This window comes from Melopsittacus undulatus, chromosome 1 (assembly GCF_012275295.1).
Source record: "Melopsittacus undulatus isolate bMelUnd1 chromosome 1, bMelUnd1.mat.Z, whole genome shotgun sequence".
In the NCBI taxonomy this organism is placed as follows: Eukaryota; Metazoa; Chordata; class Aves; order Psittaciformes; family Psittaculidae; genus Melopsittacus; species Melopsittacus undulatus.
In genome coordinates, this window is record NC_047527.1 from 73,949,914 (window position 1) to 73,968,390 (window position 18,477).

General features: G+C 37.2%; 1 protein-coding gene across 2 annotated transcripts in view; it reads right to left on the reverse strand.

Moving 5' to 3' along the window:
- The window catches only part of CTNND2 (catenin delta 2), a 646,172-nt gene that overhangs the window by 151,340 nt on the left and 476,355 nt on the right, over positions 1-18,477 (reverse strand). For both annotated transcript variants that reach the window (XM_013130147.3, XM_034063316.1), the window contains exon 10: positions 15,197-15,329. In XM_013130147.3, the coding sequence (XP_012985601.2) occupies positions 15,197-15,329 (133 nt within the window). The remainder of the gene's footprint in view (positions 1-15,196; positions 15,330-18,477) is intronic.

The following is an 18,477-nucleotide window of genomic DNA, read 5'->3' on the forward strand; positions in this document are numbered from 1 at the left end:
GTCTCCTCCCAAACCATACATGAAAAAGAGGACCAGATTAGAAGCATTAGAACTGCTGGGTGAATCTGTGTTGTGGTGCTTGTCATGACTCTTTTAAACTATGGACACTGTTAATTTCTGAATGCCCTTCCCTTTTTTTTTCCCTCACTAGACATATTTTGCATACATCTTTGGAAGATGCTGTTGGATAGTTGTTAAATAAATGAAACAGGCTGTGCTCTTTCACACATGGCATTATGAAGTGTATGACAAATCCCATCAGGACCAGGAATCCTTGCACACATGAGCCTGAAGTCATTCTGTTGAGCTCTCCTAATAAATAAAGAATCTATGCTGTGCAGTGTAAACTTACACCAAAGTAAAAACTGAGAGAATGAAGATTACATGAATTTTGCCACAAATGGAAAAATGCAGAGAGCTGCTTTCATCTGATGGATCATGTGTTTTCTTTTTCCAGGAAATCTGTAAACTTTCCTTTTAAAGTTGGCCCTCCAATATTAATGTTACTGTCTATTTGTTGGTCAGAAGCACTTGCTTTGGTCAAGTCTCATGATGTCATGACACGGACAGGACAGGAAAAGGTGCCATGCTGTCTGGTCAACAGATCAGTAAGGGCACACTCATATCAGCTTGATACCAGAGTCTTTGGCATTGTATGAAGGTTCTTTTTGCACTGCATGTGATAACATTTTTGTATTCACACTATGCAGATACGAGATGAATTTGGACTTGCAAAGAGGTTCAGACCAGTGCTAGAGGCAGTGAAAATGATAATTATCTTCCTAATAAGGACAGCTCGGATGTCTCATCCAAAGAGCCTTAGAGAAACGCAGTTTCAAGGCTGACCTTTGATTCAATGGTGTTTAGCACAACAAATTTTCCATGACAGTGGACTGTTAGATATTTAATCTACTAGGAGTTACACATGACCAGCCTGAAGCATATGCATTGGCAAAAGAAGTCAATAATACATTGATGGTATGTCTGAAACAATGCAGATATACTTGATTACTGTATGATTTTAGCCTATGAATTATTTGCAGTGTGCTTTTCTAATTCAATAGAAGAGATTGGATGAATACGTGAAAAAAACCCCACAAATGTGGGATGTGAAGGGTATGTAGACACCTGAAACGTAAGGACACCTGTTTTGTGAGGACATCTGGTCAATAGCTGTAAAGCATATAAACAAAGAGGAGACGGGAGAAGTAATATACCACACTTACATATGCAAACCCTACAGAACAAGAGACAGTACCAAAGGCCGGGTCTGTGAGCTCCCTGATGGGCTGCTGAAGGAACTGCTCAAAGGCTTGGAGAGTTTCAGCCTGAGCTCTATTAAGTGGTAAGGTAGGGTGGGGTACAGAGGGAGGAATGAATGATGAGGTTATCATGGGTCCTACAGGAAAGAGCATGCTTATGAGATGCTTTCAAAGCACTGTGCATTGTGCAAAACTCACGGAATGTTTAGCAGAAGGGCAAAGGCAGGAAAGGGGACACATCCAAATGCATGAAAAAATACAGAGAAGGCTGCGAGGAAAAGGGCTGGTCATGTATAAATGAGCTGCACTTCAGTATTCTTGTCTGCCAAAAATGCTGTGCCTGACCACTGCAATCTGTTCTATCTCATTAAACCTAATCTCTAACAACTTTTCTGGATGAGGACGGTCTTCAGTCAGGATTGGCATAATGCTAGTGAACCTCAAGCTGACGATCAGGACAGGAAATCTGGGAATGAGCTACCAAAGACGCTACAGACCTAGGGGATAAGATACTGGTCAGACTGAAGTTTGAGGATGTGCTACCAGGCACATCAAAGGTCCAAGCCAGCTACTACAGAGGCCTCTTTTTGTCTGTGTGTGTGTGAGATGAGACCTGCCAGCAAATTCTGAGCCTGGTTAGCTGGAGATTAAGGACCATTTATTAATGCCTTGTGTGAGCACTGGTTTGTGTCATGGGGTGTCTCTGCAGGTACTGTTCTCATGTTTGTGTTGATCTTATTTGTGATCCAAGCTTCTTTATCATACAAACTAACAAAATAATAGGGACGCTTTTATTTCTAGGATGATCCGTATCTGACTAAATTCTCATTAATTTATTGCATTGGCTTTATAGATAAGTCATTTAGGTTAGTACATACCACACTGTACTTGAAATTTTAACTGGGTTACATGTTCAGCTTTGTATTACGTTTACAGAAGGATGCAAATCAAGAGAAATCTCCAACCACCTTGTTTAGCTGGTCAAATGGAGAAGTGCTCACCTTTTGATGCAATGCTGTAACACATCCTGCTCCATTTCCAAGCAGCAGCTAAGATTTTGCTCGCAGTCACTCTAAAGACTGCTAACACTAATCCCACGGATGGGAAAAGATGGTTCATGTAGAATTCAAATGCTACTCTTATACAAAGGATATGTTGCAATCAGAGTATCAGATACAGAGCTCTGTAAAAAAAACAATCCAAACACTTCTCTTGAGGAATACTTAGCTCCCTTCAGGAAAGACATCTGGATTTACAGCTCTTGGTATATTCTCCCTGCTTTGTATTATACTGGTTGAATATAAGCTTTACTATTTGTGAGACTACTCTGGTCAAAGGACACTTTCTGTGGTCTAAACAGAACTGACAGCAGGATGACTTATGAACATGAGGCCTCTCAAGAAACAAAAAAAAAAAGGTAAGTATTGTAGGAAATACTGTAGCCTTCTTAGTTTGCCTTTCACTTGCCATGACAAATGCATGCTGAAGCTTGCACAAATCGTAACACAGCTTAAAACTGTTGTCAGATGTAAGCAGTATTAGCATTAGAGTCCATGACCTTAATTGACAAAACATGCTACCTGTCAGTGATTCAGCACAGAAGCCACACTTCCTCCAGGCTCTGTTTAAAGTCTATCAGTTTTGAAAACCCAACTGGCTTCCTTCCCTGGGGATGGGGAAGTTGTGCCTGAAAAGTGAGGATAACAAGGACTGTCCCAGCAAGCAGAATTCATGCTCTAACTTACAGTCAAAAGTGTTACTTTCTCACAGGTAGAAAGACAGGTAACTTCTCAAATGTGAACAAAACAGGTGAGTGATCTTTCTTCATATCAAGGTATGAGAAAATTGGTCCTGGAATCTGGCCATTGCTTATGGCTTTGCAACAGCAGAAGCAAAGTCAAAGCAAATATATTAGCTGTTTTGACTACTGCTATGGTTCTGAACTCAGTTTTGAAATAAAAATTATTCTATTCTTCCCAGTAGTGGAGAACCAAAACCCTTTCTTTCAATCACTGCATACCGGAAATTGTCTATTCCATCTCCTGGAAGCCTGTAAAAATCAGAGTTACAGATACAAAAAAGAAGAAAAGTGAAGCTTCAAGTTTTAAACAGTTTAGTCAAAGACTGTTAGATAATGAAGTATTTCAACACAGCCTAAAAATACTGCTGTGATAGAAACCAAAACACCCTTCCTCTTCTATTTATACTCAGCAAGTGGGTATCTGAGATATTGTTCAAATTTTGCCAGTAGGTATAACTGGAACATCCTCTTCTGCATTTAATTCTGACTACCCTGCCTTAAAAAGTAAAATATAATGGAAACAGAAGAAGATTAAGAATAGGTGGCAAAAATGGTTAGAGGCTGACAGAGTGATAAAATGTGTTTCTAAAATAACACAATCTCCTCAATAAGACATTAAGTGTTCCACTATTAACAGCTCCACAGCCCTAATTTGAAGATTAATTCATGGTTAAATGCTTACTTTCCATGCTTTTCTTAATAATAACTTTTGAGTAACTTTTAATCAAAAGAAGGTGAAGGAAATCTAACAATAATCAAGGTTTTGGACATTATAGATATTAATTGCCAGCTTAATTGACATAACACACTGCATCATCCACCACTTATTCTGTGACATTGCCATTATTAAGCAAGTTTCAATATACCAAAATACAAATGTTTAAACACATGGAATTAATTTTAATGCCACTGTGTAACATATGGAACTGAACTAAAAAATAACTGACTGTTAGCACAGGTGATGGTATATATCCAATAAACCCCAAGTTAAAAGGACAATCCAATTTAAGTCTGCTTCTGGAAATTTTTAGTAATAATTGGTTTTAATGTTCTTAGATGTTGGTTTTCTAACTAGCAGAGTAAGTGCCTATTATTTCACACATGAATGGATTCTCAGCAGTTCTGTTTCGTGGGTGCGAAAAGGAGAAACTACAAATTAACAGAACCAAATGTCAAGAGCATTTTTAAACAGTGGCAGGCAGTGTAGTGTTTCTGAGACACTCTTGACTATGGCCACCCTGCTCCTCTCAGGCGTATGGTTTGAGCAGACCAGGGACTACAGCAAAACACAAGAGGATACTGCCTGCACAGCAACTGGACCACACTGATACACAGTATCCATGAAATTACTGTAATTCTAGATTTTCTTTACTGCAATTCCTCTCCATAAGAGCTCTCTGTTACTTATCTTTGCCTTGATTACATTACTAAATAACTTTCATCTAAGAGGAAAAAACCCATGATTTTTCAGAGAAGGATCTTAAGGATGGGCAGCCTCACTGCTAGCTAGTTTCAGAGGGCTGATTAATAAAACATGAAATAGATTTGAAGAGAAGAAAACAAATCTCCATCAAAACAGAATACTGTAATAGTATTTAGTGTAATATGTCTCATGATTAAATGTACTGGTTCAAACTTTGATTCCTCTCCACTATTTCTTTTGACGTGCCTATGGAACAGCAGGAAGACAATACAAAGTCCGTACATTGCAAATGCACATGAGATTTATTGCAGACAAATTTACCTGTAACATCATAAGGTAATTTAGTCTCATTAGCAAAGTAATTTGCTGCAAGTTTAAAAAAGTGCTGAGCAATTTTAGCTTAAAATATAGTGGAACGTTATGCAAATTGCTGCATTAGCTCTGAAATCTAATTTGTTCAAGGAATCTAAATCAGGGTTTGGATTCTAGGTCCCATTTAAGAATGGTTTTGTCTTGTCTGATCAGACACAAAGGCAACATCAAGCTGTGAGGAGGCAAAATAAAAATAAATTCAACCACTGGTACATATACAATGTTCTGCTCTAAGTTAATTGTTTCTTGGGTGCTGGACTGCAGTGCATACAGAAAGAAGGGCACCAGAAATCAGGAAGGCGTTTCGAGAAATGGCTGTGCAACACAAGGATGCGCAGCATGAGGCTGATATTCAGAAGTTTTTCTGTAGTCTTCTGCTATTGAATATACATTTGTTTTTCCCCTGTGTCTCTTAAGTGACCTCTTGAGATCCTAGGATCTATGCGTGGGGTTAACAGAGACTCGAAAACATATTCTGTACAGAAGGAGACTCATAATCATGTTCTAAAATTGCCCTGAAAAGGTATGAATAAACGTGCTGCTTTCTCAACCAATAAGTCTTAATGTATTCTGCACTGTGATACATTTTGTTTTTCATGTTTGGTAGGAAGGCTATGTCTATTATAAAACAAGGTTTTAGCATGATTTTATTTTTTACTAAAAACATCTCCAGCTAGATACAAGTTATCTGTAATAGTGAAGCAGTTTACCCTAATGCTCTTAAAACACATTACATTTGTAGACTATCTCAAGCATCCTACCCTGAATCTAAACATCAAGCATGCATGGGATCATCCAAATAACACTCCTAATGGCAGGTGTAGAGCTGGCCTAAAGTGCTTGTCTGACTGTGAAGGTATCAGAAAAGTGATTTTCAATCCCACTGTTAAAAACAGTATCTCATAAAATAAACAGATTGGCACTGACCTGCATTAAACAACCTTTTCAGCTTCTGAATCACTGGGGGCATAAAATAACACTGACAAACACACACAAATTGGGAAAAATACAGAGAAGCCAAAGCCCTTTGAAGGTATGCAGTTACTTGATTTTAATTTGGGGTCTTTGTTTTTCAAAACACTCAAAAAAGGCACAATATTGAAGACGTTTCAGCAGCATGCACTTTATAGATAATGCAACAGTAATATTTATTTAGGATGAAAAAGACATTAGCATTGCTCAGGCACTGAACTAGTACAGTCTAAAGTTAAATGAAAAATGATGATTGATATCAAGGGTATGGATCATTTGCTTTCTAATATTTAAAAAGAATTAAGCTATTTGAAAATGAAAAATTACACTTATTATTGAGGAAAAAAACCCAACACATATACCTTAAAACCATCCTGGTATTCCTATAACCAGATTCCTAGTGAAGTTAAACAAAATACAGAAAATTCAACAATTTTTTTATGTAAAGAAAAAGTAAGATTTTTAGACAAATGCAGTAGGTCAGTACTTCAAACATTCTAGCACTAACAGAGGACATCAGCTTAGTAGTCTGAACATTTCTGAAGCTGCAGCTATCTATATTCGGTTAAGCACAGTATTAGTGGGATTTAGTCAATGTGAACACAAACAGCACCTTGGAATGAGGTGGTCACAAGTAAGACCACAGAAAATTCCTTTTTTCTCAGTCATAAAAGTGCAAGCAACAGAACAACTCCAACTGACATTTCAGCTTTAACTGGAAATTCAAGAAGATCCTCTTTTGATGCTTGCTATAGGTATCACAGTTTGCATGACAGAAGAACAACATGCCATTTCTCAGATTAAAAATACATTTACAATTTATTAGATCAAGCGTCATACTGCCTCTGATGACCTCTGCTCCCCTGACATTCTCTACTGCGATTTAAACAACAGGTATTCTTTCCTTATAACTGATATATTGACCACCAAAGAATCTTTCAGTCACATGAGAATTTTCTGTCTTAAAAGCTGAAGTATTTTTGGGGACAAATTACTTCCTCTAAAGCTAATGAATACATTCTCACAACATTCCTCTTTGGTAGGAAGTTTTCCTAATAGAAACTCAGGCACATAAAGTTATTTGCCTAAGCTCACAAGGGGAGGCTGTGGCACAGCTACAACTATGACCTGTAATTTAAGAGTTCTAATGTGAAGCTGCACTGCATAATCTTCCCTCTGTCTCCCCATTTACATATTATAAATTGAGTGAAAACACAATTAAACCCGTCTCATATCTAATCTACTTTGCAATACCCACAGTTCAATAAGCAAAATTATATATATATATATTAGTATGTGTATATGTATATTTTTTTCCTTATGCGGTATGAGTCACACTCGAAGTTGCACTAGTGTAAACCTTAGAAGAACAAGATTGACTTCAGCAGCATTGTCATGAATTTACTCTGTGATTACATTAAGGATTCTCTGCTTCAAGCAGCTTCAAACAATTTTTGCAGCAGTTGAACAGACAGGTAGGCAGCTTAAGTTTAAAGCCTTAGGTGTCCTTATGCCTCTACAAACCTGTGCCTTCTACTGCAGCCATTCTTGGTAGCTTAGTAACAGCCAACTCTGCATTTTTAAACACAGTCTGGAGCACACTTGATTGTCTTTACCTTAGGAGTTTCATTTGGCATGGCCTTTTTATGAGGGCTACAATTCACCTTACTGAAATCAATTTGCTGCCAACCTTTTTAGCACAGATATATTGAGAAAGCATCAAATCACAGATATTGATATCGATCTAGGTTATTTTATTCCTATATATTGTAAAAAAAGTCTTACTGTGGCTTGCTGGATGATGAGAACAGTAATAAAAAATATACTCTACAATAGGAAAGGAATCCTCTGCATTCACACATCAGCCTAATAAATCAGAGAAGCAACTGGCAGAAGAGATATGAATAGAAAGAAATCCATAGCACATATAGTAGAACATTATACTGCTTGAAAAAGTTGCAAATATATTTATTGCCCATTCAAAATGTGGGAACATCATATTACCTATGTCAAATGACACTGTCTTTCAGCGTGTATTATCTTTCCTTCCCTAACACGTAATATTTTCAAATACAAAAGATACAGCTTCTACAAATACTTCAGTAAAACTGGGACATTTTTTCATCAGCCCAGAGGATGGGGATTCACAATGCAGTGCAATGCTCTTCCTGCACCTGCTGCACACCATAGAAAGTAGCATGAAGGCATTCATCTTGCACCCCTAATAGTGATATTTTTTTCCTTCTCCTCCTAACTGTGTAAAAAGCATTATCACCAGATGTTCACATCTGAATTTTCTGCCTAATTGCATTTATTACCTAAAATTCTCTTCTATGCAGTTACTCAGAGCTGAAAAAGGTAGAAACCTTTAGCCAGTATTCTCATCTCCTGCAAGGCACACATTGTAGAAGTGAGTCCTAAACCCAGGTAATGAGGAGGCCTAGAGGCAGGTTTTGTTCACGACCTCACTCACCCCTTAAGCCCACAAGAAGACCAGTGCCAGGCCCCTAAATGGCAGGAAAATAGAGGTCAAACTCCGTATCCTAAAGATGTCTCCAGACACTGCAGTGGACTGCATAAACAGGAGAGATAGTCCAGACAACAGCAGTGAAGCTGCATTTATCCATATGAAGCATGGGCAGTTATTGATTAAAAAAATAAATAAAAATTTATGTTGTTTTGGCTCTAAATAATCCTTGCTGAGTATTTAATAGTATCATAGGAAAAAATGTACCTTAAAGACGAACATATGGGAAAAGTGGGCAAAAGTTTGTCCATTTGGCTATTCCTTGGAGAGTGATTAACTGAGGGGGGGGGGACATGGAGCGAGGACCATGAAAGAAGTGTGAAGCAATGTGTGGGGGGTAAAAATTCTAATACATATTCTCAATACCAAGCCCACCATTTTATTTACTTTGTGACTTCATTCAATTCAGTCTCTTTGTGAGATGAGAAAGAATTTGGATGGAGTCTAGTATGACATGGTCTAGTTTGAGGTGTCTCTGCTCATGACAGTGGGCTTGGAACTAGATGATCTTGAGGTCCTTTCCAACCCTAACTATTCTATGGTTCTATGTTACGAAATGACTGAAAACAACAGGATGGCAGCAAGCAGAATGTCTTATTTTTGCTTAGTTATCATTAACACAGAAAAAAACCCAAACACACTAGATGTTCCACTACATTTATGAAATAATATATTTTTGTCTATTTATTTTTAAAACCATGTCACTTTACAGGACAGACATTTCATTCAAAAGGAATTATTTCCAAATGTATGTGCAATAAACCCAAAGCATTCATCAAGATCCTTAGCAGAAAAGAGTTAAAGACAAAAACTGAACCTTGTAATCTGCTACTAATTGCTGTGCAGCCCTCAGTTAATGTCCTAATTCTTGAATTTCCTCTTTTAACTGAATGTTACTCCTGTGGGGCTTGTCATTAATATATTTATTGAACAACTTTAATATTTTCCTAATCTAAATCAATCATGAAATGCTTGCCAGGTGCAAAGTAAATCATTATAATAATTTAGGCACAGTGTCCTAACAATGAAATCGAGAGCAACTATGGTTAAATGACTCCAGAGGGATCCCAGAGTATAAAATGTAACTCCTTTTGTGCTCCAGAAAGCACAAATTGTGGGAAAACAGCATACCACTCAGTGACATTCATTAATACCCAGACTTCATAAATGTAGAACACCTCCCTTATGAGAAGAGGCAGAAGGAGCTGGGTCTCTTTAGCTTGGAGGAGACTGAGGGGTGACCTCATCAGTGTTTACAAATATGTAAAGGGTGGGTGTCAGGATGATGGAGCTAGGCTTTTTTCAGTGATATCCAGTGACAGGACAAGGGGCAAGGGGTGTAAACTGGAGCACAGGAGGTTCCACGTTAACATCAGGAAGAACTTCTTTACTGTGAGAGTGACAGAGCACTGGAACAGGTTGCCCAGGAGGGTTGTGGAGTCTCCTACGTTGGAGATATTCAAGGCCTGCTTGAATAAGTTCCTGTGTGATGTACTCTAGGTTACCCTGCTCTTGCAGGGGGGTTGGACTAGATGATCTTTAGAGGTCCCTTCCAACCCTTGGGATTCTCTGATTCTATGTAAAGACTACGCAAAAAACACAGATGTGCATTCTGTTGTTGGAAGAGATAAATCTCATAAAATTATAGTGCACAAATTAGATGGTGAAGCTGAATTAAGAAATACATTCAGAAATGCTTTTGAAAGCAAGATTATCAGTTTAAAATTTAATTCCCTGATAGAAGGTGGGCTTTTATGCCCCCCCCCCTTTTTTTTCCCCAGTGAAAAGACCTATCATTTCATAGTTAACCATGTTTCTGGACTTTATTAGCAAAGACAATTTATTAGTAAGAAAAAAAATCTTGAGTGCAATGGGATAAGAATTAATCATAAAGCTATTTGTATATTTTGTCTTCCTGTGAAGAGTATGGCTCTGTGGTGCTGCTGATGGTTGTGCCTGGAAGTTATACCTAACTTGCTTTCAGTGCAAAATCATACCCTTGAATGACAAGGTGCAAGGAGTGTAACATCTTGCTGGGAAAACTATTCTAATAATACCAACAAAGACAAATTACAAAAGACAAAGGGTTATTTCCAAAAAAACTTTGAGTAAAACACTTAAAAAACCCCAAACCAAATAGCATTTTGTATATGTGTAATTGACAGTAAACCCCCAAGCTATATTGCAGAACAACACAGCATTTCTTGATTGAGTTATTAGAAGCAGACTAGAGGTCCTGAAAAATACAAGGTTTTATAAGATAATAATAAAAAAGAGTTTCTTATATAAAGACTGCTTCTGGTTATGTCACTATGTGCTGCTTCACTTCATTGGAGCAATTTCTATCAGTAAAACCTACACAGAAAGTGTGTTAGAAAGGGACAGTTTGACATTTACTTGCACAGGCAATACAACAGCCCAAGGTGAAAACAGACTCAAACCATCCTGCATGCAGCAATCTAAACATAGGTAAGCAAAAGCATGAACATTTCAGTGCTCATTCTGTGAAGCACATAAACAATTATGAAAAGAGTAAATTCCTTTGTGAAGTCGTTTAGGAAAGTAGTTCTCAAACTGTGATATTTTACCCATACAGATGTTTAACATATGAAAATTATGGTTTTCAAAGCACTAATAAAAATGTTTGTAACTGAACAGGGAAGTGTACTTTCTCCAAATGCATGCCATTATTGTCTGCACTAAAATGCACTCCTAACAAATGTTTTAGAATCTCCACAATTTTTTGCATTACTTTTCAGTATCACCTATGAGATACTTATTTAATTTAAATTAAATACGATGTCTATATTATCTTGCATGTCTTTAATGGAAAACTGACAGTATCATCCGTGGACAAGCCAAATTCTGGGCTTTAACTGAAGACATTTTAGAGGAAAACCAAACAAACAAGAGGAAGGGTATGGTTAGGTGAATGTAAAACTATGATTCTTCTTCAAACACACTGAAAAGGAAACATACTTGATTTTCTAGGAAATCTCTTACAAGAGCAAAGGGGAATCTCACAGAACACTCCAAAATCAAAATCAAGACACCCATCTAGGATGATGAAAGCACCTCCAATCCCACTTGTGGATCCCTCAAGTGTTATGGACTGAAGAATTTCAGTGTTAGCCATCAGGTCTAAATGCAACATCATGGACTGTTTCTCTATCACACTATACTAAGTGTAAGTATTCCCCGTGAGAAAGCCATACTAGAAAGAGGCACATTTGTATTCTTGACCATCATGGATCTAGCAGCACAGTGGATGACATCAAAATTACTACAACATTGCAATTATGTGAATTATAACAAACATAACAGTTAATATGGTCTATGCCCTCTGCCTTACATGTGAAAGGTTGCGAGTACTGCGTTGAAAGGCTTCTCATCACGTTCTGAAGAATTCACAGAAGATGTCTAAACACCTTAAATTTAATGACCAAAGGAATGTGAATGATGGTTTTGAGTGAGCTGGGAAGATACATTCATTCAGTGTGTAATTACTGTTTTAAGAACTCCATGCAATAATGTCTGGACTGATACTTTTCTTCTGAATGCTCTCCATGATAAAGAGGAAACTGTCTGATCCAGCAATGTTTATTAAGGATGCAGGGAAGGTTTCAGGCAGGCAATGCAGCAGTTGCTGTGCTTTTATTTTGCACCTTGGCACAATTTTCCTGAGAGAAGAACCTGAAGTGTCTTGGTTTCGATGCCAAAAAATTAATTTCCTAGCTTGCAGAAAGGAGTCATTGGTGTCAAAACCCCTGAGTGACCTGCTACACCTTTGCAGCTGATGGCAGGCTGCCATTTTCCATGAGAGCAAAATGGTGCTGGCGTGTGAAACTGCACAACTCAATCATTTTTTATGGTGACCTCATACAAAGGAGTAAGATGTCACTGCAGGAAGAAAAACTGCTATGGAAGAATGAGTCTTGTGTTTACAAGAACATGCTCTTTTATAGAAATGTTCTCTGCTAAGTATTTAGAAATGCTTCTCGTTTCCTATATCCTCTGTCTGTTCCTTCTTGGCATCCAGGACCGGCTACACTGGCTCTGCTCACAGTCTCACCATTGTTGGTGTAAGAGCCCTCTCCTAACAAGAAAATGCCATCTGAAAGGGGCTTCTTGTGCTCTTCTGACTGATCAACTTTTCATTCGCCTTCAAGTATCTGATCAAAATGTCTTTCCTCCTTTCCTTTTGACTTTTAGTTACATTCTTTGCTGTCATCAATGAAAGAATAATTTATACAATGAACTGCTAAAGTATTCTGAGATTCCGAATTTCAGTGTTATTATGCCTGTAATGGGCTGCCTGGTACTTTTTATAACCTTTAGCCTTCTGGCTCCCTATGTCCCCTTTCACATATGTGAGATCTTCAGATCTTCAACATGGGTCAGTGCTCAACAGGAGATGAAAAATCCAACTATCAAATATTATCAAAAATAATCCAATTTCTTCAACTCCATTCTAATGTCTGATATACCACCTAAGCACCATGTACAGGGAACAAAGGTAGAGAATGAGAAGCACTACTGACAGCAAACAGTCCTTCAAGTTACAGAACAGCTTTTGCAGACCTCATTGTTACTTAAAAGACTGAGCAGGACATTTGCATTTATGTAGCAATAAAGACACATTTAGGATGATAAAATCAAATGCAGAAGTATGCCTGTCATCAACATGTGTTTTAGAAATAGCACCTACCATAAAAAACATGATCATGAAGGAAAAATATCTCTTGTTTCCCTAGCCATACTTCAAATGTTTGAAACTGAATTTCTTCTTCATAGTTGTCTTCTGCAGAGTATTTCCACTTTCTTTTCTTGGGAAGCAAGGGGCAGTATTCCAAACTTCAGCCGCAGAAATTAAAATATTTTAGAAGAGAAAAATGTAATGGTAAAACCATAAAAGGTGTTAGGAATCCCAGAAAAGCATATAGTCATAGCTACTATTTTCTATTTCTGCCTAATTTTAAATTACATGGTTCTACTCAAAAGGAATATAAAGACCTTCGTCCTATCACATACAAGAGGATAAATTTTATACAGATTCTACCGAACTCTTATGAGAGTTCATAAACTCTCACAAACCAGCTAGGTTTAACAGCATCACTCAAGTACCTCTGGCTGGGCATAAGCCTAGTAAGAATCTGGGATATCTGCTGTGATATGCCCTTAACAAGATTTTGAACTCCTAACACAAAAGGTTCCTCAAGAAATTCTCATTCAGTAGAGAGCTTAAGCAGACCCTAAGCACACTACTGAGCCCTCTGGGTAGCTCCTAATTCCAATAAACAAACACAGAAACTGTTTAAGTGCTCTCCTGCTTGTAAGCCTGAAGCTTACAAAGGCTGATGTCCTAGTGGGATGGGTTAGATCAACAGTCTGCCTTTTTCACTAAATGGTTAGCAACAAGAGTCAAACAGTCTTCTTCCCTCAGATGTGCTAGCTACCTAAGGGCTTTCAATCTATGGCTAACAGGAGGCAGCACAGATTGTACAATGAATAAATTGCTCTAATCATTTAACTGCCTTTCTCAGAGGTTAATCAATTTTTTAACTGAAAACCTAATTTGTGAGTAAGGATGAGAAAAGAGTATGGGAAGAGTGTGCAATTAGAATTTTCAGCAGTGCCTGCAACAGAGTTCTTTTTTCCAGTGCACAAACATTCTTCATTTTAACATTCATGTTAAAATTTGTTAATATTTGTTATTAATTTAATATTATATTAAATAAACTCCTATAAATAGGAGATACAAAAGAAATTAATATTATTTGTTATTAATATTTGTTTTTTCATTATAATTTCCAAGATGTTTGAGATGATGTACACAGCCAGTGCAGTTCTACCAGTGCCAGCAGACCACATACCTACTCACTTGGGACTTTCCTCAGCATGAAAAAGCCTACAAGGGAAAGCTGCTACAGCCAGATAGACCCACAGAGTGCTTATGTGCTGAAGGTGAGGATAACAAAACACTAGGAAGACAGTATCACTGCACAGCTCTGACAAAGAAGCAATGGCAGATCTTGATCTCAGTTTACCTTTACTTGCCAGGCTAAAAGATGCCAGAACAGGCAGAGATTTATGTGCACACCATGTGTTCCTGATTAGCAGTCTCTCTGAAAGGGCCAGGGGAGGCAGCTGGGGCTGGTAACAGCTTCACTCATTCAATTTTAATTGACTCCTGTGTGTTTGTCATATCCCTCAGAGCTGCCTGCCTTCTGTTTCAACTTGTGCCAAAAGCTGAACTGGTCCCATTAACCACAGGGAACAAGCAAGGAAAAAGTGCCAATCAGCTACAGGTACAGAACAAAGTCTATACTGCTGCTTGAATTACATTTGAGATACAATCTGCACCGAATTTCAAGATCACAGACCAATGATCACAGTTCAATCTGCAAACCCAGTGAAATGACACTCTATTCACACAATTACACATTAAAGTGGGCTTTGATTCAGGACCCTTTTGCTTAATTTTTACATCCTGTATTTAATGTCCAAAAATCCCTTCCTGAAAATCCTAAGGAAATGCCTGTGTGCTTCAGTGAGATCAAGACTATACCACAAGCTGCTTATTGAACAATTACTGATACGGTGTTTAAACGGTATGCAATCAAAACACTGAAAACTAAACAAAAAATGTTTGACAATATTTTGTGCATTTTTTTACTTTTTCTAATGTTCACAAACGACTTAAGTGAAAGCTCAAGTAAAACAGGTCCAGCCATATATACATGATTTCTTTTGTAACTCTTTCTGAGGTACATAAAAATAATTGGCTATAGTAAATAGCAGACAGCGTCAGTGCTGAAAAAAGGGTTTATAAATCTTACCTCTGCTTTTATTTTATTGTCTCCAAAACAGAGGTGTTGTAAGTAGGCTGCAGCATTGGACTGTACTGAGGGAAATTGATGCTGTAACATCTGTATAACTTCTGGAAGCTCTGGATCTCGCCATCCAAACTCTCTGTGAGAAAACAAGCGAGAAAGACTCATCAAAAATTCTGCTCTTAGTTGATACATGTGGCAATAGTTAACAAACATGACAGACATGTCTAAGTAAAATCTTGATTTTTTTCCCATTATTTTCAAAGCAAGCATTAAATCAAATATGAAGGTGTTTTTCATTTTAAACTGTACTTCGATGCAAAAAAAGCTACATAAAGTATAATTAAATAACTTAATGGAATTATATCTCTAACTGTTAGTTTCCTGAATAAAAATGGCTATATGAAATCTTAATACAAGAAAAGAGAAAATACATGCTTATACCATTATTATTTCTCTATTAAAACTAAAATATGGAGGCTAGGATCAGAAGCACAAGTGGTTTGCTACGAAATCCCAGTCTGTCAAAAAGTCCTTTTCACCTATTGCAATCTTTATTTGATTTAAATTGCTACTTTATGTAGAAATCAATGACTTATTCTGGCTTTTGGTTTCTTTTTTCCAGATACAGCACATGCTCAATCTAAATCTGTTCTACAGTTCTGGCCCTGCTTGAGCAGTGGTTTTCCAGAGGTCCCTTCCAACCTCAGCCTTTCTGTGATTGGGCAATTTTACAATTATACACTCATGTATTACTTATTCAGATTACTTTTAAATCTTCGTTCTTACTACTCAATCTAACGCAGGTAGGCAAATACGAAAACTTAGCCTTTGAACTTTTCTTTCATCTTACAAAACATGAAACACCATTAACATCAAATGAAACAACTGAATCCAAGAGTGTTGAACAAGTCCCTGCAGGTATTCTACAGCTTCCAGAATGAAACTTAAAATCAGTCTGTTACTTCAGGTGAATTTCTGCCCTCTGTGTTTAAAGGTAAACTAATTCATGATAATGGCTTTGGACTTTTGTGTCCCAAGATCCAGAGATGCACACAGATACTCTGCAAGAGACACTTAATTCTCACATGCCTTTTCCGTAAGAGCTATTTTTTGTGCCATATAAATATTTTTAAAGTCTTCCATCTAATGCTACACCTACAAGGTTAATAGAGGGAATGAGGGGAAAGAAGTGACTTGTAAAAAAGCTTGTAGGTTCTCTGTTGCAGTTGCTATGATCACAAAAAGTTCATTGCCAAAAAAACTTAGAACTGTTGCACAGTCCATCTATAATATTTTTAAAAGATATTCCTGATCATTAGTTTTCTTCCCAAATTATAGGGGTTCTGCTGCACTGAGGCCAATTGTAAGCCACTGGGGGAATTCACAGGAGCTCTGCAGTCTCTTTCAAGCAGACTTAGGCATCTCACACTTTATGTACAACCGTTCTCCAAGACCCTTCATGGAAACAAGACTCATTTTGCAATAATAATGAATTACTACAGATCAGAATTACTGTCTGTTCTCTTCTCATATGCGATGTTTGTCAGATTGAGAGTTGTTGTTACACACAGTTGATGAACATTCAGAATATAAATAGGAGTTGCAAAAAAAATATACTTTCATCACGTATTTCTCTTCTGACAAAACAGATGTTAACTCATGAATATTAAATTTCACATTAAGTGTTTAATGCAAAGAAACCATAAAGATACAGTAATAAATCACATATGGTCTATTCCAAGGTATCTTTAGATTATATAGACTGTTGAGAAATTTCTACAAAAGATGTAGCATATGTTCAGACAGAATTGATGTTTTGCAAAGTCAGACAACATTGTAAAAGGAACAATGAAGACTACAAACTTCAGCAGCCAAAGATGGCAAGCACCACACTTTCTGTGCTACCAACTTACTGTGACTGTTACCAGGTGAAAAGGAAGTGGTTAAAGTAAGTTAAACACTTACTCCTGTTTAAGAATGGGTAATATAGATCCATAAACAAATCATAACTTGACAGAGGTTACAAAAACAATGCAATTTAACGTTTTGTACTTCCTCTTATATTTGCTTTCTTACAGTTAACCATGTTAAGATTGCTAACAGGTTCTTCAAACACATTGTATCTGCCTCCTATATACATGGCTCTCAGCCAACCAAAGACATCTTACAGACTTTTAAAAATTAAAAATAAGCAATGGAAACCCCTAAACCTTAGTAACCTTAGTGAATTTATTCTCATTTTCAATCCTGGATGCCAAAGCACAGGTGTTGGTATTTTGGAGAGCATACAAAATACCAGAAGAAAACAGGCTATCTAACAAGACCGCAAAGGGGAACATTAGTAATCTGTTCTTTTACACCAAACAACTATACATCAAAATGTGGGCACTTCTATCACCAAATTCTCTCCCAGAGGAAATTTTCTCCTTCATAATATGTGTATTACTTGAACAGAAAACAACCAACCAAAAAGCCCGTTATGTGCACCATGGGCCTCGACAAGCAGTTCAGATTCTTCTTCCTTTTGTTCTGGGATCCAGGCCAGAATTGGCAATGAGGGGACAAAAGGAAAAGGTGCACTTATTACAGGCATAGTTAATTGGTCTGATGAACCTGCAGTGTTGACATGGTATTTATGTATGAAAACAAGGCTGTGCCTACTTTTCCCCTCTGATCTCCCAAGAGAAACGTTAGCAAATAAATGATGCACGAATACTTGTTGGACAAGTATCCATCATTGGACAAGTATGGTTGTGTACACATTGGACATAAGTAGAAAATTAATTCAGAAAAGAAACCCTTAGCATGGAATACTGAGTTTGTCATGTAACCAATTTTAGGAGAGATAACGAACAAAGTAGGAAAAGAAGTTTAAAATTTTAGCCCCAGTATGCATTGTCATTTCAAGCAGATGGTCTCTAAGATGATTATATTTTTAGTAGTTTCTAAATGAAATACAGTAGCTATATAAAACAAACAAAAACTTCTGTCAACAGTTAAGGCTGCTTGAATAACTGCGATAACTTTAGCAGCTTTCAAGGCAAGAAGGACCACTTTCCAGCGGTTTAAATTTTTCACTTGTTATATACTTTGTGCATATATATATATATACACACAAATATATATATATATGTTATATATGCCACTCTTATAGGTGGCAAAAGAAAAGTGAGCTAGAGAAAGAGAGTTTTGGGTTTTTTTAGGAACAGCAAGCTTGAGGCTCCAGTAACATTTACTGGAAAATTTAACTTATTTTTTGCATTTGGCTTCATTATGAAAAGAAA